General features: G+C 46.6%; 2 protein-coding genes across 7 annotated transcripts in view; both read left to right on the forward strand.

Annotated features, from left to right (window-relative positions):
• Positions 1–13,331, forward strand: part of LOC146196933 (uncharacterized) — a 69,379-nt gene extending 56,048 nt beyond the window's left edge. For all 3 annotated transcript variants that reach the window (XM_084598649.1, XM_084598648.1, XM_084598650.1), the window contains exon 3: positions 60–13,331. In XM_084598649.1, coding sequence (XP_084454775.1) covers positions 103–1,821 — 1,719 coding nt within the window. In that variant the 5' untranslated portion in view covers positions 60–102 and the 3' untranslated portion in view covers positions 1,822–13,331. The remainder of the gene's footprint in view (positions 1–59) is intronic.
• Positions 13,332–19,520: 6,189 nt separating this feature from the next.
• Positions 19,521–24,619, forward strand: part of LOC146196935 (TBC1 domain family member 10A-like) — a 28,872-nt gene continuing 23,773 nt past the window's right edge. Inside the window, exons 1-2 of one of the 4 annotated variants that reach the window (XM_084598652.1) lie at positions 19,521–19,693; positions 23,982–24,233. In XM_084598652.1, coding sequence (XP_084454778.1) covers positions 24,010–24,233 — 224 coding nt within the window. In that variant the 5' untranslated portion in view covers positions 19,521–19,693; positions 23,982–24,009. Of the gene's footprint in view, positions 19,694–19,999; positions 20,149–20,208; positions 20,680–23,981; positions 24,234–24,619 lie in introns of those variants that run through there. The other 3 variants (XM_084598654.1, XM_084598655.1, XM_084598653.1) reach the window with 3 other exon arrangements.

Here is a 24,619-nt window from a genome sequence, read left to right on the forward strand (position 1 = left end):
GCACATGTCGGTAACGCGGATGGGTATAAGTGAATGACGAATGTCTTCTTTGGGCGCAGGTGGCGTCCCGGCTGAACCCTGGAGCTTCCCCTGGAGCGGCGCATGTCGCTGAGCAGCGGCGGCGGCGGCGGGGGCCAGCCGCCGTCGGGCGTCGGCGGCGGTGGCGGCGACTGTTACGGGGCCCCCCCGACGAGCAGCGGCGGGGCCCCGATGCAGAACGGTGCCTACTCGTGGGTTGGGCCCCCGGCGGCGCTCAGCCAGAAGAGCTGGCCGCCGGGCTACCAGGCGAGCCTCACCAACCTGTTCCTCAAGAAGAACCCGCTCCACTTCGGCACGGGCATCTCGCAGCTGGCCGCGGCCTCCTCCTACCTGGAGAAGATGTCCTCGCTGGGCGCCGCCGAACACCACCACAAGTGCCCGCACCCGGACGCCAAGGACAAGCCGTACCCGTGCGACCTCTGCCACAAGTACCTGACCATCTGCAACACGCTGCGGGACCAGCCCAGGCCTGCGGCGCACGGGGCGGCCGGTGCGGGGGGGCCTGGGGGAGGGCCTCCGCCGCCACCGCCGGGCGTCGGAGGGGCGCCGCCCTCACTGGCGGCCCTGGGCCCCGCGGCGACCGAGCGCGGTAAGGGGGGGCCACTGCTGGGCTCCTCCTCGTCGCAGCAGCAGCCCGGACAACAGCAGCAGCAGCCGGGTGCGGCAGCGGCGCTGGCGCCCGCGTCGCTGCTGGAGCGCACCAACGGCCATGGAGGCCATCATGGCGGACACCATGGGGGCGGGGGAGCTCCCCGGCCCCGGCCGCCGCCCACGAAACAGTTCCTGTGTCCGGTGTGTCACAAGTACTTCACCCAGAAGGGCAACCTGAAGACGCACATGATGATCCACACCGGTGAGAAGCCCTACTCATGCCAGGTGTGCGGCAAGAGCTTCACCCAGAAGGGCAACGTGGACACGCACATGAAGATCCATACGGGCGAGAAGGACTTTGGCTGCGAGGCGTGCGGGAAACGCTTTACCCAGAAAGGAAACCTGAAAACCCACGTGCGGAGCGTGCACACGAAGGAGAAGCCCTTCGCGTGCGGCGTCTGCGGCAAGTGCTTCTCGCAGAAGGGCAACATGCAGACGCACATGCGCACGCACAACAAGGAGGACCGTTTTCCGTGTACTCTCTGCGGCAAAACGTTCTCCCAGAAGGGGAACCTCAAGACGCACATGCAGCGTCACACGGGACAGTTGCCGCCCCGGCGCTACGGCTCCCGGGGCTCGCGCGCCACCCAAGCTGTCACCGGGGGTCTCCTTCATCGGCCACACCTGGCCGCCGCCGCCGCAGCCTTCGCCTCGCTCGCCTCCACGTCTGCCCAGCAGCAGCAACAACAGTCGTCGCCCAAGCCGCACACCGCCGGAGGAGACAAGTCGCCCGCTCGAGGAAGCGGGCCGCCCACGCCGCTTAGCCCCGACCTACGTCGCGGGCCCTCTGAAGACGCCTCCCCCGGTCCCCCTGGGACGGGACCCGACCCGCCCAGACCCTTCTACTCGGCACCGCCGACGCCGGCGCCAGCGCCACCTCCGCACTCGCCACGGTGGCTGGTGCATCCGCGCCACTACGACGGCGGGTTCCAGGCGCCTCCTTACCCGTCGTCGCTGCACCACCCACCGCTGGCATCGCGGCTTGCCCTTCTGGGCGCCGGCTCGCCGCAGCACCAGCCGCACAGCGGTGCCGCTTCGCCCGAGGACAAGCACATGGGCTCGGGCAACCCTGGCGGGGGAGACTCGTTCCACTCGCCTGCCAACCCAGACTTCTCGCAGCTGCTCGAATGAGCTGCCGCCGAGTACACTCGTGACGAAATACAAGTCCGCGCCGTGCCCTTCTTCCCTCCGGGGTGCGGCCGGCCCTGCTCAACAACAATCGCCACCCGCCCGCACTCCTCTTCTTCGGACCAGGGTTTCTCTTCTCCTCCTCTCCGGCCCTCGCGCGCTGCTTGGTGCCCACCACCTCTACTACAACTGTACATACTGCTGCCCCTCAATTTGTTGTACCTGTTCGTTTGCCTCTGGCCCCATTCTGACCTCCCTTGTTTTGGCTGCATGGTCCTTCATTTCTCCCATGGGTGACCTCCTCCTTGTTCACTTGAAGTGCAGGGGCGCCATCCCTTTGGCCTCCCGTCATTTCTCCCATGGGATGACCTCCTCCTTGTTCACTTGAAGTGCAGGGGCGCCATCCATTTGGCCTCCCATCACACCTGCCAGCTCACGCCATGGTCCCCTTCTTACTCTGGCCATCTAAACCGTGACTTGTCAGCACGCTCACTGTATGGTGCGAGGGTCTCAATTACATTAACGCTATCGTCTTCTGCAGGCAACTGAGGGGGCCTCATGTGCCCCAACCATTTTTTCTCTCTGCAGGTTTCACTGTGAGGCCTGACAGTTTTACACAGGAGCTTAGGGGGTGAGAAACCTTGGGAACTACACACGCAGTGGGGCAATCAATTTTTTGGCCAGGGGCGTTACTTTGCCTGGCTTTTAGTAGCTGAATCATTCACTACGACTGTCACTTCTGTAAAGCACTTGCCAAATTGCTTTTTTTATTATTATTATTATTTTTCTATTTGTCTTGCTAGCGCTCACCTATCCTGATACAGGGGTGCTCCGTCTTATCTTTCTGTCTGCCACAATTGAGTCGCGATTCGCGAGGTGTTGTGTCTGAAGGCAGAACAAACAACAACAAAAAAAGGTGTCTGTGATCGTTTTTTCTTCTCTTTCACTGTCACAACATTGCCCACCCTTCTACACTCATATTGCCTATATTTTTCAAAAGGTGCCAGGGTACATTCAACCTTGTTAGTCTTTCCTTTTTGTTTAAAATTCTCAGCACGTCCATTTCCCAAAGTTAAAACTTGTGTGTGGCAAAGCAGTGTCAGTGTTGTGCCATTTGTGATTTTCCAGGGAGCATGCATTCACACACTAGTGTAATGTCATTGGTGCCCCTGTTGGGTATGCTCATTTAATGCTGACTTCTGCTCACTGAAAGATAGGTCACTTCAAATTTTAGTGCTTAGAACATGAGGGTGGATGAACTGCAGGCGTGTTCCAGCTATGGGCACATATGGAAAGTTCTTCGGCACTGTCCGGTGGAAGGTTCATGCCAGAGAATGTGCCACATGTGCTCTAGCTACTAGGACATGCATACAGTGGAGCCATTGCTGTGTCCTATTGAGGTTGGCTGGAGTAAAGGATAGAAGTTTCATTTGCCAAATCAGATGCAATGTGGATTTCTTGCTTTTAGCCAAGCAGTATTCCTTAGAAACCTGTCACTGGCTGCTGCAAGTCCTAGATTACTTGCAACAACGTGGGCTTTGTTTCTTCAAGCTTAATTTTAAGTTTGATCTTTGTAATGTACACTGCTTGCCCCACACAAGAGCCGGCTTCTCCACCTGTCGGCTTCAATTTCTGCGCTCGGGCTTGTGTGCTGCTCACGCTGTTTGTGCCGCTGTTGTCTCGTCAATGGTTGTCTGCACACGCGCTGCTACAATAACTTCTTAACCCGCAGCGCTTTTCTTTTTTTGTTCCGATTTGCCCCTCCCTCCCCTTGTTCTGACCTGCAGGACCCCTTGCCATGTCATGGCAGTCCATCGAGTCACTTTGCTGTTTACTTCAGTCTTCTTGCTTCATTCTTTCTTTTTGGAACCCCTAGATGTGCCAGTTTGTGATCCATTCCTCTCTTTCCGAATACCGTTTCTTTTTTTTTTCTTTTTTTTTTTTCACTTTTGTTTTTGTTCTGCTCACTAAACACACTCAATATATGGTGCTCTCATGTTTCTCATTGTGTCCTGCATACATATTTTTCGATCTCAAGAAGTCATGGCACAGACTATATCCTTTATTTCTACTCACTTGTTCTTGCTGTGCTGCCTCTCTTTGGTTTCTGTCTTTTTCTTTTCTTCTTTTTTCTTTTAGTCCCCGCATCACAGCTGAGGCTTCATTCTCTACGGTTGATTTATGTACATACACATTTCTTTTATCGTGGTTGTTGTCGTCAGAAGCCAGTTTACTTTCTTTTTTTTTTTTTTACCATCATATCATTCTTTCGAAATCTCACACATGGCGGGATGGAACATTACTGCCGTGTTTTTGACCACGTCTCCCGTTGTAGCTGAATTGAGTGTTCCGTACATGTCACTGTCGGTGTGCATATTGGCGGAAATGACGCGAAGTGGTGAAGATCAAAACAAAAAAATAATATCGTAAGATATATACATATATTAATACATATATATATATTTACATATAGATTACATCTCATTGTTTTATGTGGCCCATTGTCTGTATTATCACTGTGTGTGCTTCATATTCTCTCTTTTGTTTTCCTGCCGCCTTCCCTGTTGTCAGGCTTCGGTACTTCTTTTTCTTTCTTTTTTTCTTTTTTTGCTTTCATCTGCGCTCTGTGCCTATTTTGGCTTTCCTTCAAAGCATACCTGTGGCTGCCTGTTTGGCCCGATATCTAATTAATTTAACGGGGAGCTCTGTAAAGTATTTCACGACGTATTATGCTAGCAGCTATTCTTGGCAGTCTAAAGTGATTCCAGGTAACAATGTTTGTTTGAACATTCAGTAGGAAAAAATTGGTTGTTTCTCCTCGTTCTGAAGACTAGTGATCTAAAACATTGAATAGGTAGTGAACTAACTAGGCATTAAAAGCATACATTCTCACTAAACAGATTATTTATCGGGCATCTGCGCATGGAAACTTCTACTGCACCTTTTTCTCTGCTAGATACAGGTACCACAGCCATTACCTGTTAGTATACATCTTCCTTTCGTTTCCCTTGTTTTCTTTGTTTGTCTCCCTCTGGCTTTCAGCCTGTACATTTCTTTCTTGATAATTTACTCTTTTGTCTTCCTGCCTGCTTATCGATGACCATCACACAAAGCAACTCTTTCAGGTAATCGCAGCTGTCTGTGCAATATGAAAATGCGTAATGCTGTCATCGTGCTATCCTTTCCCTTCTGTATATCCCAGCGGCTATTCTTGAACTGTGATCGGTCCCGATTGGAAGGCTGGGCTGACGGACAGCAGAATTCCAACTCGATTTTACAGTGGAATTGGCTCGTGAAATTGATTCAGAGACAGACAGAAAAGGAGGAGCTCTAAGCAGGAGGAAAGAAAACGAAACGTTTGCGCCTAATAATACCGACTTAATACCTATCCTTGAAGGAAATCGCGTTGCTCAAGCTGGCTAGTAAATCAGGGAGGGGTACAAAAAGCCTCACTTCTTTATTATTGTGCTTGGATGGAAGTGCCTCACGTTCCCTCTGCACGAGTCGCTTGCATTGGTGATCACATGACAGCAAGGCACAAAGGAAGCGTAATTTCCACAGAAGGAAGTCCTTGGGGTTTTGCGTTCATTTCAATGCTCGTGAAATCAAAAAGGATACTTTGTATTCTGCACTCGGCATAAAAAGGATGTCCCAGACGCTCCTTGTCGTCTAATACTGCACAAAAACATCCACTCGATATAAAGCTTTTGTTGAGAAATTCAGACCAGCTTTTGCTGATTCATTATTAGCTGCTCTTTGGAGTAGGAGGGAATGGCACCTCTCAAAAGGCAACTTTGACAATTTTCCAAGGGTTGTGTCTTAATGAGATTTTTAATATACATTCTCCGGTTTGTCCTGACCAGTTCTGCCATTTTTTGCACCCATGTGACACTTAATTCATAGCGGATTGATTTTAAAGTTAGCATTTTTTTAAAGACGTCATTTCGGTTGATTTCTATAGGCAACACTGCATTTGTGATGCCACAAGCACTGTCCTAACATTGGTGCATGGTCACTACTCGATAAACACAATAGACCCCTTTCATAATTCTCTAAGCTGGGTTTCCGACACTTCGTGCTGCTCCAAACATGGCACCACTGGCGGCCAAGAAAGCAGAGATAAAGTGGTTAAACTTCATGTCACTGCACCACAGATACATGTAGTGCTGCTAGGAAAACCGTGTGAACATATTCTGCTACGTAAATCGCACAAATTATGACCATGATATAAAGTTTCGAAATATTGCTGTAGCACCAATTGTTGGCAATTCAGCATTGAGGTGAAGCCGACTTAACACATGTGAAAACGGTCTAATGTTCAGGCTTGATCTAATGGCTCTATAATGGATCTATAATGTTCAAGCGTGAACTCGAAAGGTTTAAAAAACAAAACAAAAACCTCCAAAGTTGCCTTTTTAGTGGGTTTTTTTTTTTTTTTTTTTTTTTTTTTTTTTTTTTTTTTTTTTTTGCTAATTGTGGATGATGAGAAATATGTACATTTTTCCCGGAGTATAAAATTTTTTAGGCCTGTACGGGCTAGTGCAGCAATTATCTCAAATAAAAAAATTCTACTCTTTTCCCAAAGTGTGAAAGCATATGGGGTCTAGTGCAGCAAATATCTAAAATAAAAAAATTCTCCTATTGCTTAGTGGGAAGTACCTTCAGAGATTTAGCTTTAAGTATCTGCTTATTGAAATTGGCAGGAATAAAAAAAAATTATTAGATTGCAGGACTGAAATACATAAAAATAGTGCTCATTAGATTCGCAAGGAAGCAGGCTTATGTTAATTAAAGGCGTATGGTTTAGTGATTAGCGTAGTACAACAAAGCACCTGCGTGTTGCTGTTCTTCAGTCATTTTGCTCAGAATTGGACCTTTAACTTACCAACCAGTTTGGTGGGCTTAAATCTGCAGGAATTGAAACTAAAGGGAAAAAATGCGCAACATTTGCGTGCTTCTAGTGGTTTAAAGTGATTTCACCGGCATCCAAAACAAAAAATGCTACTGAATGGCCTAGCCCTTGTAGGGCATTTTTGAGTCGCCAGTGGAATATGATTCACGTAGCAGCTGACACCTTGGTTAGAGCTCTGGATCTCTACTTGAGAGTGTACCAGAAAGAACTTTTTTGGCTTGTCCGATTCTTACATGGTGGCACAGCGTTGCCATGGTTGTGCCGCCGAGCGCAGGAGTTTGTAGCTTAGGCTGCCGGAATTGTCATTTAGAAGTTTAGCCAAGACAAGAAAGGATGAAGCTTAATGGCAGCTTGGGCACCATCCGTCGTTACACCGTTTTTTTTTGTTTTGTTTTGTTTTCCCCCTTTATTTTTTTGCGTAGAGTCTGCTGTGACATGCACGAGCAGCAGCTGGTTTTTGAATTGCATGGACTTACTCTCACATCGTGGAACCTTTGTAAGCACCTTTCCTATTGCTTGCGCTTTTTGCACTCACGTCTTGGTCTTCTGTGTGATGTCTTGTGATATAGAAGGGTGACAGTGATGTCCTTCGAAATGGTTTGGTTGTGCTACCCTGCCGGGCGCGCGGTGGGCTAGCCCAGCAAAGCTGTCGTCTCTTCTCTCTCTTTTTTTTTTTTCTTTTCTTGCACACCGTTACCTTCCAGTTCTTAGCGCTTGGCAGAGGAGCGTAACGCAAGAACAGTACAAAAGTTGAGGACAGTTAGTCGCTCTGTTTTGACAGTTGTTCTACACTCATTTGTGCTTGTACCATGGGAGCACGTTGCACATGAAACTCTCTTGCTGGGCTGCGACGGAGTAAAAAAAAAAAGTCAAAATAGATGCTCACAGAAGGTTGTGAGGTGAGGATGATGCAAAGTGTAGAAAACACGCGCGAGCTTATACTGATGTGTGTCCTCTCGGTTACTTCAAGCGAAGTCGTCAGCTGCGCTGCCTGTCGGATGATCCAGTCGCACCTTAACAGTTGCCCCGAATGCGCGAGAGTGGATTGTGCACGTTGCTTGCCTGGTTTGTTGAAGGCAACTTTCAAGCTACTGATGTGTGATTTTTTCTTTTTCACTTGTTTAGTTGTACAGGGACGAACTTTGAATGGGTCTGTGTATTTTGTGTCTCGGCGAAGCATGCAGAGTCCTCATTGCCACCATCACATGGGTCCTCCCCGACAGGCGGCGCCCGGCATTTTTGTCGTCTCTGACCACCAGCGACTTCGATTGAACATGACGTGCGAATGTTTTCTGCACTTGCTCTTGACCTCTGCTTGCTTGCTGATTTATACAGATTGTTTGGTCACACATAATCACAGACTCATTGAAAATTCTCCCCCTTTCTCTCTCTCTCTGTGTGTTTATGTTTGTCACTTTCTTTTTCCCTCGCTGTGTTATAACCCCTTGGTTTACTAAGTTTTTTTGTGGGTTCGCACGTTTGCGTGCAGTGCTCAGCTTCACTGTGGTGGCTCTTTATGTTGTTGTTTTTCGCGAGTGACCCGAAGAGCACCGAACGTCACGATTTTTCTCTGTGTGTGGGGTCATTATGGTATTTGTGCAGCGCTTACTAAGCAGCATAAAGAGGTGTGCTGTATAGGACAAAGCACATGTACAGAAATGGGGAATCCATGTCAGCGATTTCACCAAGCACGCTATGCTGAGGTCTCGTCATGAGGAAGGTGGTAGTGGTGTGACGCTGTTGCCGGAGTTTTAACATATACACAGCAAACATTTTTTTTTTCCCTGCTTCCCCAATTTCCACCTTTCTCCTGTTTCCAAAATTGATATGTAAGGAAAAGGAGAAGCACTAGTGTCGAGAAGAAAACGCGTTTGTGGTGATGTGGGAGAGCGTCGCGAGTCAATGAGATGCAATACCTGCCTGTGTGGCAGCTCTGGTGGGGTGGTGTGATGCATTCAGCAGCAGCAAGGTGTGATGCCTGTCGGACAAGTGTTTCTGCTGCATCCCGCAGTGCAACAAAAGATGTGTACGTCGTCACCAACCGGAGCAACTGGACCATGATGTGGTGTTTTGGTGGTGCCGTGCAGCATTTCCTGCTTTTGGACTTTGTGGTCACGAGCCGAGTGACGTGTTGCCTTCCTCTCTCGCTGCTGCCATGGGAGGAGGGCAAGGGATTCTTTGTATACGTATATGGGGACACAACAGTCCAGCAACTGTGCAGAACTGATGGGTGGGGAAAGAGGTGAAGAGGTGGCCGGAAGAAAGGTGTGAACTGTGAGTTCGCGCTACGACAAAGCATTGTGTCAAGAGTGTTCGTTCTTTGTCTTTCATATACACACAGTTCTTTTTTGCCAGTTACATTTTCTCTTCCTTTCCTTGACGATAACGTGGTTGTTGGGTGGACGTCCTAGTAAGACTAGGCTTCTTCCATTGGTTTTCAACTATCTTTTCTTGGCGTGACTGTCTTCTCTTTTCTGAAGGTGTGTTGTCTGTCGGAAACGTTTGTAGGGGACCGCTGCCTTCGCAGCACTTGTTACCCTTGTCCAGCCCGGTGGTCTTCTCAAAGAAGGAAAACGAAACAAAAAATGAAATGTACTGTCAGTAGGCGTCTCTTGTTCTCTTGTAGAGGTTGTTGTGGTTTGCGGAATGATGTGCAACAGTCACCACGGAGTCTGGTTCAATTTTTTTTTTCCCCATTGTTCTTTCAAAGAGGCTGCCAAGGGTTAAAATAGCAAGAACAATAGAAGTAGTGTTTTCTTCTGTTTGTGCTTGGTTCTAGTTCGAGAGTTAGTGATGCTAGTGATGAAAAAGGTTGATGACTTTTGTGTACTATTGATAATTGACTGTTTTCTGCCAGTAACGACACTGGATCTAAGATCTTGCACTTTTCATGAGCTTTGACCACTTTGACACCCGAGGTGTTTAACGTCTCAACTCCGTTTACACAACTTCATGTGAGGCAGATTGGCAGATTTCATTTCTTACTTGGTGTGCAAAGGTTCATTGGAAACTTTTCGTTGTTAGTGATCGGTGATATGTTAGTTGTATGTCATTGACAATAGGAGTCGGTGGCCTAGTAAATCAAAATCACCTATATTTTCCAATTTTCTTCTTTGTACTCAATTTCTATTGTGTGTTTCTTCAGACGTTTCCTTCTGGCACATGTTTTCTTGTTTTACCGTGTGGCATGCAGTAATGGTTCCAGAGAATGTTAACTTTTTTTTTTCTTTAGATAAGCTTGAGGTGTCTGGGAGAAAAAAAAGAGCAAAGCAACAAGAGTTGACCCTCTCTTTTCTTCTTGGTTCGGCAGTTCCTATCGAGCCATATTCTGTGATAGCCGCAGCAGCCCTGCAGGCATTCTTTTTTTTTTTTTTTTTTTTTTTTTTTCTAATGCACTGGGCGATGTACAAGTTAGTATTGCCTCGAAGCAGCAAGGCGCCTTGCCGCGCTAGTCGCCAGCTATTGTGTTCTGTGAGAAAAATGAGAGAAATGGGCTGCTTGTCGTGATTCATTCCAGTGAAGCTTTTTTTTTCCTTCCACCAAGCCGATTTTTTCTGGAGAGGGTTTTTTTTTTATTATTATTATTTTTTCCTCAACATGGCTCGAGAGCTCCCAGCTTCGCCATGCTGCTCAGTCAATTATTAGGAGTGGTCGTGTTGAGCTGTTTTCTTTGCCCGCCGCCTTTTTTGGATGACACTATGCAGGGTATAAGTGGTAGAAAGGTGCGTCTCGAAGGAGGAGAGACTTTGCAATCTAGTCTTGTGACGATGGCGTTGATTCTCCGCCGGTCCCTGTGGATCGCCCTCTTCTTCTCTGTCTCCCATGCTTTTTTTTTTTTTTTTACATTATCTTTTCCTAGGGTGTGCGCCCGTTTTTGATCTCTTACGTTCGGTATATACCCGTGGTGGCTGACTGGATGGTCTGCAGACAAACATGAACACTGATGCATTTTTGTCTTGTCTGAGCCTGTTGTGCTGAGAGTGGATAGAATGAATGACCAGTGCGTCAACGAGTGTTCACTATATGCCTGTAGCTCTTGGCTTCTGAAATTTATCAACTTTTCTTTGTTATTTTAATTGTGTGTACTGCACAGCTGTGGGAGAGCTTTACAAGATGGCCAGCCCCATGTACAAGCCAGCCTGCTGCTACCAACCAATGTGCCAACACAGAAAGTGATCAGTGAGTTGATGTCGAGCAGTGAGGTTGAACAGAAACTGGCCACTCATGCACTGGATGTCGTGCTAAAGCTGCTTTATCAATTGACACCTTCTTTTTGGAGGTTTGCATGCAAAAAAAAAACATTCTTTTTGTGGAATAATTCTGGCTGTGTAGTTCTGCCATTGCTTCATGTATCTGCTACTGCAAACGCTTTAGTTCTTGCAAGTGCTTTTCTTTCTTTCCAAAACACTCATTTTGTTTGCTATACAAAGCCCACCGGATAAAAGTAGAACAGTTGTTTGAAAAATATTTCATTTTTATTGGACCGTGCATAGACGTTGGTTAGATATGTAGGTAACATACTGCGCCTGTGTCATGCACCGAGTGTATGTGTTGGTGTAGCATATAGTAGGTGGTAAGGATGCAAAATGGCAGATGTGTAGCGACATCATTTTTGAACGTCTCGTTTAGAAGGTACGGCGAGGCGGCTCATTGTCGAGCAATGCATGAGTCTGCTGCCTGTGGCCCAACAGTGTGTATGTGTGTGCGTGTGTATATGCGTGTGGGAAATATGCAATGCTATCGTCAGAAACAAACAACAAAGGCAGGTGTTCTCGAATGGCCCGCCACTAAGCAAGAAGAAGTCTGTGATGAAAAAAAAAAAAAAAAAAAAAAACCAAATGGAGCTGAAAAACGAAGTTCACACTAAAGGGAGAACATACTTTTTCTGCTTTCTTGGTTTTGCAAATTAAACAAAAAGAAGAGGCGTTCTCTCTTTCCTCCCACTCGTCCCTGAAAAGAGGGCGATTCTTTTTGTGACTCGCGCAGAGCGGCCTAGCCGCCACCATTCTTCTACTTGCTTCTTGCAACTTGTGTGCCGTGTGTAAACCTGTCTCACATTCTTCTGTGACATGCTGTCGCCTCTTTTCAGCTTTCTGAGCTCGGCATTCTCTCCGGCATTGCATCTCTCTGCCGCCTGCATATCTTTTTCGAGAACGCTGTTTTTGTGATGGAGAGTCTGTTGTGTGTACACGTGTATGATGGTGAAAGGAGCAGTTTTTCAAAGTAATGGTGCGTGCAAAAAGAAACCAGTGACCCCGGTGCGTTGGTGAATGTCAATGTGTGATCGAATCTCGTTACTACTCTGAACCTTTTTCCTTGCCCTTTCTTTACACAAGAGTAGGGAAGCGTTTTGAAAAAAACAATGGATGAGAGTGGGTGAAACGAGAACAGGAATTTGGTTTTGCCGCCTTCCCTTCCTTCGAAAAATGTTTCCATTGCACTTTTTCTCATTTTGGTGAACCCTCCCACCTTATTTTGCTCGCGTCCTGCCATCCTTGGACTCTTGCCGCGTCGTGGTCTGGGAACAGAGGAACGGTTCACTCAAGTGTTGTATTGAAGTGCGCTAATATGAATTCAAGAGCGCTTCAAAAATCATCTGAACTTGTAGGTTAACGCAAACACAAGCAGGGTATGAGTGGGCATGTCAGAGGGACATGCATGAAATGACAAGCAGCACAAGGAGGTAGACAGAATACTTTCTCGCAGAATAATTTTACACAGTTACCTGTATTATGTACATTATTGTGAGCTACATTATTTTTAATGCATTGTAATGTAACGCCCCCAAAATATTGTTATTTCCAAACATCACGGAACCCGACGGATCCCAGACCACGCCGTGGCAAGTGGAAGGCCTGCTCTCTCCTCGGGCACGAGTACGCTGCCGCCTCGGCAGTGCAAGCTTTCTGCAGAATCCACCGCTGTCGGTGGCTCTCAGAGGTTGAGGCCAGTTCCGTGTCGTGCGTGCTCTACGAAACGGCTGCTGCCGTCGATATCGATGATTGCTTTGGTTCGACTGCCGCACTCCTTAAAACCCGCCGGGAGCTGGCCGCTCGCCTGCAGGCTCCTATGTCGAGCCTGCTTGGTCCAAAATCGCTAACCGTACCAGTTGTGGAGCTCCGACCGGGATGCCGCTATGTGCTCGCGACCGGTATTCGTAAACACGCCACGTATTTGCTCCTAAATCTGCCGTCGGCACCATTCTGCGGTGTCAGCAGATACAAGCGTATGTGCCCTTAAATCGACCCTTGGTAGCTTTCTGCTATTTTTCATCCATCTGTACACAGGTGACGGCACGATTCGCACTCCGTACCTTCGACGAGTAGGCGCATCGTTTCTCATTGGCCGAGAGGGCTGCCGGTAGTGCACCAACTGGTACCGGCAAACAGCTCTGGGGCAATGCACGGTGGGCGGCCAATTCCCGCGCTGCTGCCCTCCATCTTGCTCTCTACTTCTGTCGTTTGTGTGCTTTGATGTTGCCGCTCGCGATAACTTTCTCCCCCCGCGACTCTTTGGCTGTTCTCATAGTCTCCCCATCCCCTCTCCTCCACGCGGAAAAAACTCATTTCGAATAAACTTTTTTTTTAGTTGAAGTCTCGAACTTTGTGTTGGCGTCTGTGTGTGCTCTCTTTTTGCAAACACCGCTAAGGTTTCGACACATGCTATCGATAATGCGCTGCCAAAAGCTTTCCCCTTCTTAGGGGTGGAAATTGTGTGCCAATCTGACCCGTTGCGCCAAAACTGCAATTTACACGATAATTGACCATCTCAGCACATAAGCCAAATTTAGCTGATTATTGTCGGTTGAGCAACACTGGGCACTCGCTATACAAAAACATGCAGCCGCATTAGACACCATAGCCGCATCCACGAAGTGAGGGTGGATGCTCCTGCAGTTGCACCTGTTCTGGCCGTCACTGCACCCGCCACCGCTTCAGTGGCGGACGACGGCTGTTGCGACGCGCGTATTTCTCCCTCTTATCTATTTTCTCCTCTGTCCGCGCGAGGCAGCGGAAGTGGCTCAGCTACAGAGCCAGTAGCAGGCCCGTGAATTTTCTTTTCCTTCCTACATTCGCAATAGCATCCACGACAGTCGGTTCACTCGAGGTGTTCGTCAAAGCTGTTATCGCGAAAGGCAGGTGGCACGTGCTTTTCTGAATTGAAATTAATAGCACCTAATTGGTTCCACTGCGGTTTGCAGTAGCTGTCATTTGTCTATTTTTCTTTCGTGAGCTCAAGCAAAAATCTGGAGTTAGGCATGTGAAGGCGGCAACTTCGTGCGGAAGGGCATTCCAGTCCACAATTTCTCGGGGGAAAAAAGATCCTGAAAAAGGTTCTGTGCGAGCAACAGGCCGGGTTATCTGAAACGGATGCGAAGCGCGATGAGATATGTGGATGCAATGCACAATGTAAGGTGTCTGATTGAGTGAACTGTTTAGAATTTTGTGCAGCAATCAAAGGCTGGCAATGCGGCGACGAATTAAAAGGTTTTCAAGGCTGGAATTTTAGTGATTAAATGTTGGTGGAATATAAGCATATGTATGATGTGTGAAACGGATGTCATGATGGTTTTGAACTGATTTGAGCGCATTTGTTAGGTATATCTGAGATGGGTTCCATATTGGACTGGCGTACTCAAGTTTTGACCTGATGGGTGTTTTATATGGCAGAAGTTTTACTTGTTGGGGCACATGACGTAGGTGACGTTTTATGAAGCCTAAAGACCTGTTTGCAAAAAGATCGCTGCACAGGGTGATTCCAAGATACTCGGTCCTGAAAAATTACAGACCAATCAGCTTACCTTCTGTTACTTATAAAGTATTTATTATAAGTATATGATTCGGCACGTTCTATGGAAGAGTTAGCAACTTTGTATGAAAAAAATAGAGGGTTATGCTGCAGCGAGTAAAAGAGATATGTTTGCACTTTCTGGTCTTTATAGTCATTAACCAGCGATCGCATATCATTCTTGTACTTGGGTTAGGCCATGCTGTGGAGCTATTGGATCAGAAATGTTAGTAATTTTTCGATAGATTACGTAACCGTCGGCGAGAATTATCTGACAGTGCACATGAAGAGGTAAGCGTCATTTATATATATTAAAAACAGGATAGGGTCGAGTATACAGATCCCTGCGGGACGCCAGGTGTTACAAGGATTGTGTTTGAGCGTTTGTTATTAACGTCGACGAAATGTGAGTGGTTAATGAGGAACTCTTTAATCGAGTTTAGAATGTTGGGATGCAAGTTTAGAGCGGCGAGTTTCAGTAGTAAGCGTTTGCGAGGCACCTTGTCAAAGGCCTTTGCGAAGTCTTAAAAATATTGAATCAGTTTGCTGGTTACGATTAAGGTTAGTGTGCATGTCGAAACTAATTGCTAGTTGTGTTTCGCACGAGAAATCCTTTCGGAAACCGTGATGCGCAGGATGAAAGAAGTTTGAATCTAGGAAGTTTATGATATCCAAGTAGCTGACATGTTCCATGAGCTTACATGACACACTAGTTAGGGAGATATGGGACGGTAGTTTAATGGCGAATCTCTTTTACCATGATTTGTGGGCCGGGATGACCATCCCCATCTTCCAGTCGTCCGATAGCGTTCCTGTTTAAAGAGGCTGAAAGTAATATACAGATATATATACGGATATATAGTATATTTAAGACTGAAATTGGTGCCATCAACGCCAGCAGATGAGAGCTTAATTTTGTCAATAAGGATTGAGATGCCATGCGCATTGATGGTAACAGGCGACACTGCCGGGAACACTGACAGAGATAGGCTGGGTATTCATAAGTCAGTTTCTGTCGTGAAAACCGCAGCGAAAAAGCAACTCAAATGTAAAATAAGGCGGTCTTTCCCATGGCGGGTGTGTTAAGAGGTTTTTTAAGTTCGATAAAATCCAATGCCCATTTGGAGACGCTATCGACACGTCAAAAGCTCTCCAGCGTGGTCATGTGCTCCGCGCCAAGGCTCTCGCCTCCGGCGAGATGCTTTCACAACACTATTTTATTATAGTAACAGTTATAACGACGCCAAAAGCATCCCCAACCACACGTACCTCCTGCCACATAATGTAATTATGTGAAATAGTGGACACATTTATAAAAGAATGCTCAGTTTGTTTAAAGAAAAATATGATTTTCTCCTTCCTTAAATTTACTTTAAAACGGGGGTCAGGTTTGAAGAAGAGTGATTTTCTGTTGTTTGTCGCTTTCCTCACTTCTGCTGAGTAAATATTTTTGACCGATGTCTTAATCAAAAGTTGTTGCATCAGTCGCGAGACTACATACTCTTTCAGCCGATTGATATGCTCTGAGTAACGCATATGCGACTTAAAGAATGTGGCTAAAATTGCGGCTGTCCAATGCACTGCCAGTATATCCGGTGGCTCATGCTACCACCATGCAGTCGCACTGAGGGGAGCGCCAGCGCGCGGAATGTTTCTGCATTTTAATACCTCATAGGTCGCAAATATTAAATGCTGATTACGCAGTCTTTTTGTGAACCATAAGGATTGAAATATGAGGACTTCCTGGTTGCAATTTATGCGGGTGGTTCGGTGAGTGAGCGCGCGCTTTCCATGCGCGTGAACAGCGGTAGCAGACGCGGAGCAGTGAGGAGGCGACGACCCCACTTATGTGCGGTGGAAACAAAATCCATTTCGAAGGCCGTAAGAAGAAGCGTGCTCTCCCTCGAGACCGTTAAATGAACGAGCGACGCCATGGAGAAAGGAAGAATGAACGGCGCAGATGCAACTTTATGAAGACGCTCATTGCACAGCGCGAGAACATGTTGCAGTTTTACACGAGGCGTGATTTGCTGAGGCTATAGCTCTCGTGCATAAGCTAGGGAAGCTGATCTGTCCGTTCTGGCACGGGTTCGAAACCCAGTCGCGGCAATGTTTTTTGTAGCGCCTTGGAGAATGAAGACGACATTTGCTGCAGACCGCGAGATTTAAATGTCAAACGTTCGGAGCCAGATGATGTCAAAGATTTCCTCATCTGCAGGAAAACTGAAGTTAGTTGTGGGACTTAGGTCCGAGCCCATCAGTACCGGGGGCAGAGAAACGCCCCAGGGATCTGTCCTCTCCCCGGTACTCTTCAATTTTGCAATGAAAGATCTCTCGTCTCATCTTAAGATAGAAGGCACCAAACATAGCATCTACGCAGACGATATAACAATCTGGACCGATGGAGGCTCCATATATCGCATAGGCTGCAGGAAGCGGCGTATATAGTTGAAAATTATGCCCTAGATAGAGGACTATCTTGCTCTGCTCACAAATCTGAACTTTTCTCAATGTGCAGCAAATCACAACTAACCAGAGAATCTTACTTACTGTACCTACACAAACCAGTGGAGGTATATGTGGGAGGGAGCAAGGTACCGAGAGTCGGCACCATTAGGATCCTGGGGTATTTTCTACAGCAGAATAGGAAAAACACCACCATCCTGAAAAAGCTGCAGACGTATGTCGACCAGGTAACGGGGATATTCAGGCGAATCTCTCTAGGAACAAAGGCCTCGGAGAACGTTCATTGCCTAATAAAACTGCTTCGTGCCTTTGTAATCAGCTTATGCCACCCCCTTTCTCAATCTCACTCCTGGTGAAGTAGAGAAGTTAGAGAAAATGATCAGAACGTCATTCAAAAGGGCTTTAGGCATCCCCCCCCCCCCCCCCCCCCCCCCCCGACTCGTCGACAGAGAAGCTTCTAGCTATGGGAATGCATAATACCTGGGAAGAGATTGCTAAAGCGGTCAGGGAGGCTCAGATTTGGCAGCTCAACTCCACTGTAGTGGGCTGAAAAATACTGCAAGAACTGCAGCTTCAGTCAGGTGAGCCACCCTATATGTCGCTGAACTCCTGGAGCTTGAGAAGCGGAAACTATTAAAAATTGCACCGATCTCTAAGAATATGCACCCGATTCATGACAAGGAACGAAGACAGCATAGAGCAAAATTTTTTCTAAGCAAACTAATAAACGATCCTCCTGAGGAATCAGCCTATCGCGATGCTGCCTGCGGGCTAGAAGGGGCCGCGGTCATAGCAGTGGTAGATGGGAACCACTCCCAGAAAGTAATTGGATCTATTAATACGCGTAACGCTTTAATAGCTGAAGAGGCTGCGATAGCGCTAGCATGTACAGGCACTAAAGCCAGAACTATCCTTCCATATAATAAGGTGGCTGTTAGGAACTTCGGCAAAGGTTTCCAAGCAGGCGGCCAGTCTACTGAGAAAGCACCCGCTAAACCGGGAGGCTTCAGTCATCTGGATTCCAGCTCACGAGGGTCTACCAAGCAATGAGGCTGCCCATCGCCTCGCTCGAGATGTATACACCCGAGCGGCCATAGAGACCCCGCTACCCGGAGACAATTAAAGACCCCTCATCACCTACAAGGAGCTCTTTGAGACTCCCAAACTAAGCAGAAGGATCTATCCACCACCAGATAGGTCCCTATATAATACCCTCAGAATGCAGGGCCTGGCGAAAAATTCAGGCCAATCGTTTCTTTCCTCATGTTACTCTGCATAATGAGTTGACAGGAGACCCAGAGGCTTGCAATCTCTGCAACGTACCTCTGAGTCAAAATCACTTAATCTGGCAATGCCCCGATTCTCCGGGAGCTAAAGAAACTGACCCCCTTGATCAAATTACCTGGGAGTCCTACATCCGCAGCCCAAATGTGGATGAACAAAAGATCGTCCTACGCCTGGCGGAAGAGGCTTACTCAGAGACCTTCTCTGGGGCCACGGCGCAGGAGAGCCGGCAAGGAGACCCCCCCTGGCTGAGCCCCTGCCCCGAGGTCCATGTCGGTGTAAATAAAGTCTTCTCACTCACTCACTCACTCACTCACTCACTCACTCACTCACTCACTCACTCACTCACTCACTCACTCACTCATGACCTTGATGTATGGCATGAGAGAAGTAGAGCTTACGCTCTAAAACAACCATCGACCAACCAAATAACAAACAACTTTAGAAGTGCGCTGTTCTATCACCGTCATCAACAAATCGAGCAAACAATCCGAATCAACCAGCAAGCAAGTATAACCAAGCCAGCACCAAACCAAACATTCTAGGCACTATAACCAAACCAAGCCAGCAAGCAAGTAAACAAGCAAGACCCGCCGGGGTGGCGCAGTGGTTACGGCGCTCGACCACTGTCCCCAAGGACGCGGGATCGAATCCCGGCCTCGGTGGCTGCTTTTCGATGGAGGCGAAAAGCAAGGTGCCCGTGTGCTGTGCGATGTCAGTGCACGTTAAAGAACCCCGGCCAGGTGGCCGAAATCTCTGGAGTCCTCCACTACGGCGTCTTTACAAACCAAACCAAGTAAACAAGCAAGCAAACAACTCTAAAAAAAAAAAAAAAAAAAAAAACCCGACCAGCCGACTGAGCGAGCACGCAAGCAAACAAGCAAACAAAGCAATGCAAAGCAAGCGAGCACACGAGTGAGCACGTGTACACGCATGTACACGTGAGTGAGCCAGCAAGCTCGCGAGTGAGCAAGCGAGGGGGTCAAACAAGCGAAGTCGAGTTCGATTTAAAAAATTCGCTTCGGCTAATTACATCACACAGCTGTTTAACTGTACGGTTATTTAGAACGACGCAACACTTAAAGGATGCTTCGAGAGTTTAAATTTGGCGCTATTCACAACAAACTTTAGTATTATTTATTTTAATGCTTTGAGAGCAGATTGTAGCTTAAATATGAAAGGTTTGTCTTCTATTTTTTTTTTTATACTTTTGCATAGCGTTATTGCTAAAACTGTCGTCCTACCCAGAGTTCGATCGCCAGCGCATCACGCTTCGTCGTTTGTTGTCATTTTTTGTTTTCTGCTTAAGTAGATCATCCGTGCTTATTTGTCCGTCCGGAGCTGTTCGCGGAAGCGTTATTTTGCTGAATTAGTCACTGCACACCTCAACGTATTCCCGTGTAGAAGCACTAACAGCCTGAACATGTAAGTACACTGTTAAAGACACCGTTCTGCTTACAAGTGCCACTCAATAAAAACAGCGCCAGCCCTCGGTACAGGATGCCGTAGTTAACTGTGAACCTTGTTTCCGGACACGTTTTTTGGGGCCACCGTTGCCTTGCAAAGCAGAATGCTCATGCCACGGTCAGTACGATCATCGTAGTGAAAAATGCACACATAATCTATTCGTCCGAATACCAGCAGTTGTCGAGATGTTTAGAACACGCCGCCTTCCACTCGCCAATGTTGCTCAAGCTCTTTGCTACATAACGGTGTCACTAGTTGATTCAATCTGAAGCCATAGTGCGCGTTGGCAGTTCGCGACAGCTTGACTGTCGTCCCAGACACCGGATCTGCTTTTAGGGAGGCGTCACAGCGCCGCCTCAAGCAGCTGTGTCAGCCTTTACTTTTCGACGCCTCTAAAGCAAATGCGAAATAAGGTTTCATTCTTTTTTCTTTGTTTTGAAGACTACTGGCGTGGTGGGTTGAAGTTGACTACAAAGTGTAGACGCAGTCATTGTTCATGACGCTCTAGCCTTTGCTGTGTTTGTGCGATCCGTTGTAGCAATTGTGCAGCGATTTTAGCTGGAATGGACGGTAAAGTTTCCCTGCGACCGTTCTGCTCTAGTTAATCTGAAATTAAACTACGGCTCACCATTGCCGGTGAGCACTTTCGGAAGGGCGCATTGGCCGTGCGTGTTCACGACGCGAACGTGGATTCGGCTTGTGCAATAAGTGTTCGATTGGAAAGAGAGATAGCCGTTACCGTTATTTGTTGATAAGTCACTTAAAGGGCATCCTCACGTTGTGAATGCGCGACATCTAACGGAAATTACGCCCTCAACGGAGCTGCGCAGGTGCTTCGGCCGTATTTCATGTTAACCTGTGGTCTGCAACATTTCCGGCTGACGCACGTCGCAGGTGTTGAGTAGCATGAGAGGTTCGTATGATTACTGCACTGCTGACGGCGGGTAGGTGCAGAGTGTCGAATTTATCAGTGGATACCTGTTATCGTTCTGTCTTTAGGCTTTTTAAAATTAAATTAACGCGATTGGGCATGTGCTGACAATTGGTTCATTAAGTAAAAAAACATGGTATGCGTTCCAGTGAACCGGAAACGAAAAACAAAGCTGTTTTCCTCGAAGGACTGCTATGAGGAAAGTGATGTTTTTGTAGCGGACGCAAGCGCAAACGCAGACTGAAAGCCTTCATTTCTAAAAAAAAGACAGTGTTGTATCAAAGCCCCATCATTGTTCAATTTCTTCGCACGGAATTTCCATTATGTCACTCCTAATTGCAGTGTGCCAGTATATAATCACTTGACATACTGGTGCATCTGTTGCATATTGATCAAGCCTTTTGGCCTTCTTATTATTCCTTTAAGCACTCAGAAATGTGACTGACTAATGGGGGGGTGCATGGTGTTGTGCATAGATACGAAAATTTTTACTATACATGTCAGCATGCGTCTGCAAAGCTATTACACCTGCTTTGCTTATTCCATAGTTCAAAGGTCCTTGTGGTTAATTTTTTGTCTTTAGTTTTACTCTAATATTGCCTAACAATAATATTCTAGATAATTAACTAGTGAACGCAAAAGTGGATTAAAGCAAGAACCATAAGCATATTGACGGAAGTTATTTGGGGAACAATTCCTAAAATGTAAACCAGCTTAAAGCTAACCTGTGCCCATGTTCTGAATTTGATCCCCTCAAGGACAGATACCAAGAATCATACACCATTTGACTAAAGAATTGGGCATATAGCACTCACTTGTAATGAGTTATGTAGGCTCCCCACCTGTGCTGACTTCCCTTTGCAGTTGTAAGCCTGAAGCTCACTACATTCACATTGACTGTGTTGTCTCGTAAAGCACTGGACACATAAGGGCCTTGTCAAGGCTTGATGAAATATGCGAGGAAGTTTATTTGCATTCACTAGCGAAAGCAACTTTCTTTTAACTGCTCTTAGGTGTAGCTTCATATGCAACTCCACTAATGTGGTATTTCAGAGGACAAATTTTTGGCTGCCTGCTTTGTTCTTTGGAAACGTGTGTATGATGTTGGTGTGCATAAACAGCCATGTGGAACCCTCCTGCGCCTTAAAAAAATATTTGATTCAATTTCTTTTGACATGGTTGTTTAGGTTCCAACAGTCCAGTAGGTGCCACAATGGCTTTGGCTGTACTTCAGGTCACACAAAGCATAAAAAGACTGTGCTTTTACGGCTGCTTGTTTATTTGTTGTCATCTCATCTCCGGGGCAAGATGGGCGTAAATGTTCAAGTGGAATAGAACGAAAAAGGAGCGATTATATAGCAGTTTTTTTTTCATGACTTCTGTTAACTCTGATGTCGTATCCTCCTTTTGCCTGTTGAAGCAGACAAAAACATGAGAGGTGAAATTCCATTACAAATAATTATTCACTTAGTGCAGGTAACTTCCACATGGCGATTTATGTCTGCTGATGCTTTGTGCATCGTTACAAAGAAAGAATGAAGAGCTGAAATTCTGTATTTTCACTGATTTCGACGTGCTCAAGTGAAGAGCCAATTGCTTCATAAGTTGCACATCTTTGTCAGTTAGTTATTCTCGCCTTACGTGCATTATTGCGGGGCCATGCAGCTGGAAATTGAGTTGCCAAATGAAGCATGATGTGGTAATGGTTAAATGGCACTCGTAGACACCTGGTGAATAATGTTTGTCATTGCAAATGAATCCTGCACCCACTACCGCTGCCTAAAATAACCACTTCCAAAAATTTCTGCTTGTGGGGGTCGAAGTCTGAACACGAGTCCCAAACTCATAGTATACAGGCCTTTACTCACTCACTGGAATGATTAAGTTCTGGGAAATAATGCATTATCAGGGCTTATCAGTACTGTATATGTGGCCATTGTTGATGGTGGCTGGATGTGATAGTTATTATTGATATTGATAGTGTGCAGGACGGTTCTTTACCTTTGAATAGACATCACAGTTAGCTAATATTTGTGAAAGGAATGAATCACACTTTTTGTGCACTTTCGTCTTTTGATAACCTCAGCTCTGTTCGGTTTGTTAGTAACTGCTGTTTAAAATATATGTTTTCTCAGTTACCTTTCTTTAGCTTGACTAGTTGTTTGTGACTGGTCGAAAAATGACCTCTGCTTTCTATTTCCTGATATCACACAAAGTAGCACATTATTGCTCTTGATAAGCAGTGTTTCTGGTTGTTCGAAATATCTTTTTATTGTGCACACTCCTGGAGGTCATTCCTATGGTAGCGATACTGCAGGAGTACTTGTGTTGCTTGCTTGAAGCGTAATGCTCGTCTGCGAATGAACATTTCAATTGCAAAGCAGATAGCTTTCAGTTTCTCGAGGAGAGGTGTTATGAGTGCTAGCAAAATTTTATTTAGTAATTGATTTGAAGGAACCACCAACAATGGAGTAGGCCAAGAAAGAAATAGACATCAATCTCTTGACTGAGAATTGGGTATCAGCAATAAATGGGTAAACGAGAGCTGTCACCATCACTGACTGACTTTGGGAGTGAACAGCAGTGTGTTGACAGGTTTTGGTAGGAGATCTAAAAGATAGGGTGAACTGACATCGCTCCAAAACAATGATCATGGAGTGTCTTTCAGTGTGGGTATCATGAGGTTCAATTAAGTGTTAGAAAATTGTTGGGCACTACTCATTTTAGTGATAAATCTGCATTTTGCTGTCTGGCAAGCATAGACGTGCCCAGAAATAGGCATAAAATTGATTTCTACTAAGGATAAAAATTGAATGGACCATGTTTGCAGCATCCCTTTGGTGCCTGAACTGTTGTTTCTAATCATTGTGTCTGAGCTTCAAACTTAAAAGCTCATCAGCATTATTTATTGCTCTTTTCAGTGCTTTCGAGGCAGAGTTTCCCAAGTTGTATAATGATGTCCAGTTTAGTTTCTTTGGATTTGCTTCTTGATGCCCGTGATTGTGAATCACGTCTTCCATGCATTTCCCACTTAGCACTCTGCAGTGACTCTCAGTATCACTGTAAAAAAAAAAAAATAATAATAATAATAAAAAAAAAGGAAGATGGAAAAAACAGCTGCGATTTTAGAGCTGTACAAACCTCTTCATGTGGGGATTGCCTTTTGCCATGACTTGCTCATGCTTGGCTCTGAATTGCATGAGCAGCTTTAGTCCAAAAAAGAGTGTGTTGTAGAGATGGGCATGCAAGCGCCACTCCTTTCTTTTACCTGGAGAATGTTGCGTCGACTGTTTTATTCCCCTAAACGGATGACAGGTGTGTGGGACTGAGCTGATAGGTGGCCATGGCCAGCAGTGGGCCCCTGGACGAGGAGGAGGCTGGTCGCTGGGGCAGCAGCTGGGGAGAGGAGGACGAAGATGCGGGAAGCGACATCACCATGGACAGTGTGGCCACCAGCCAGCTGGGCTGCCGGCCACGTAATGGGTCGCTCAGCTCGGAGGCCCTCTCCGAGGCAGTCCCGGACAAGTACGGCTTCCTGGGCGGCTCCCAGTACACTCAACCTGGCGTGTGAGTACACTTTTCTTTCCTTGGCTCATCTTGATCGCAAGAACATGGATGTTGCGTTCATGTGCAATGCATTAACCAGTCCTGGCAGCCTTACCTGGAAAAGGCAAAATAAAATGTAATGAAGACAAAAGCATCACTACAGACAGGATTAAGAACTCTTTTATTTGTTCCTTCTTACTTTTCCTTGTCATTAGTCTTGCGCCGTTTCTCTTCAAGTGAAACAAAGGCAGTGCATAAACGCTACGGCGAAGTGCTGCCAGTGCAGCTTGTTTCGAAGACGGCACCTTGTTTAACTCATTTGGCAGCATTGTTCTCGTAGAGCCTGAAACGAATGTTTTCTCAGCGCATGGTCTTTTGTGGTCCCATCTAACCTTTTCTTTATCAAA

This window comes from Amblyomma maculatum, chromosome 3, assembly GCF_055883805.1.
Source record: "Amblyomma maculatum isolate TAMU_Amacu chromosome 3, ASM5588380v1, whole genome shotgun sequence".
NCBI classification, from domain to species: domain Eukaryota; kingdom Metazoa; phylum Arthropoda; class Arachnida; order Ixodida; family Ixodidae; genus Amblyomma; species Amblyomma maculatum.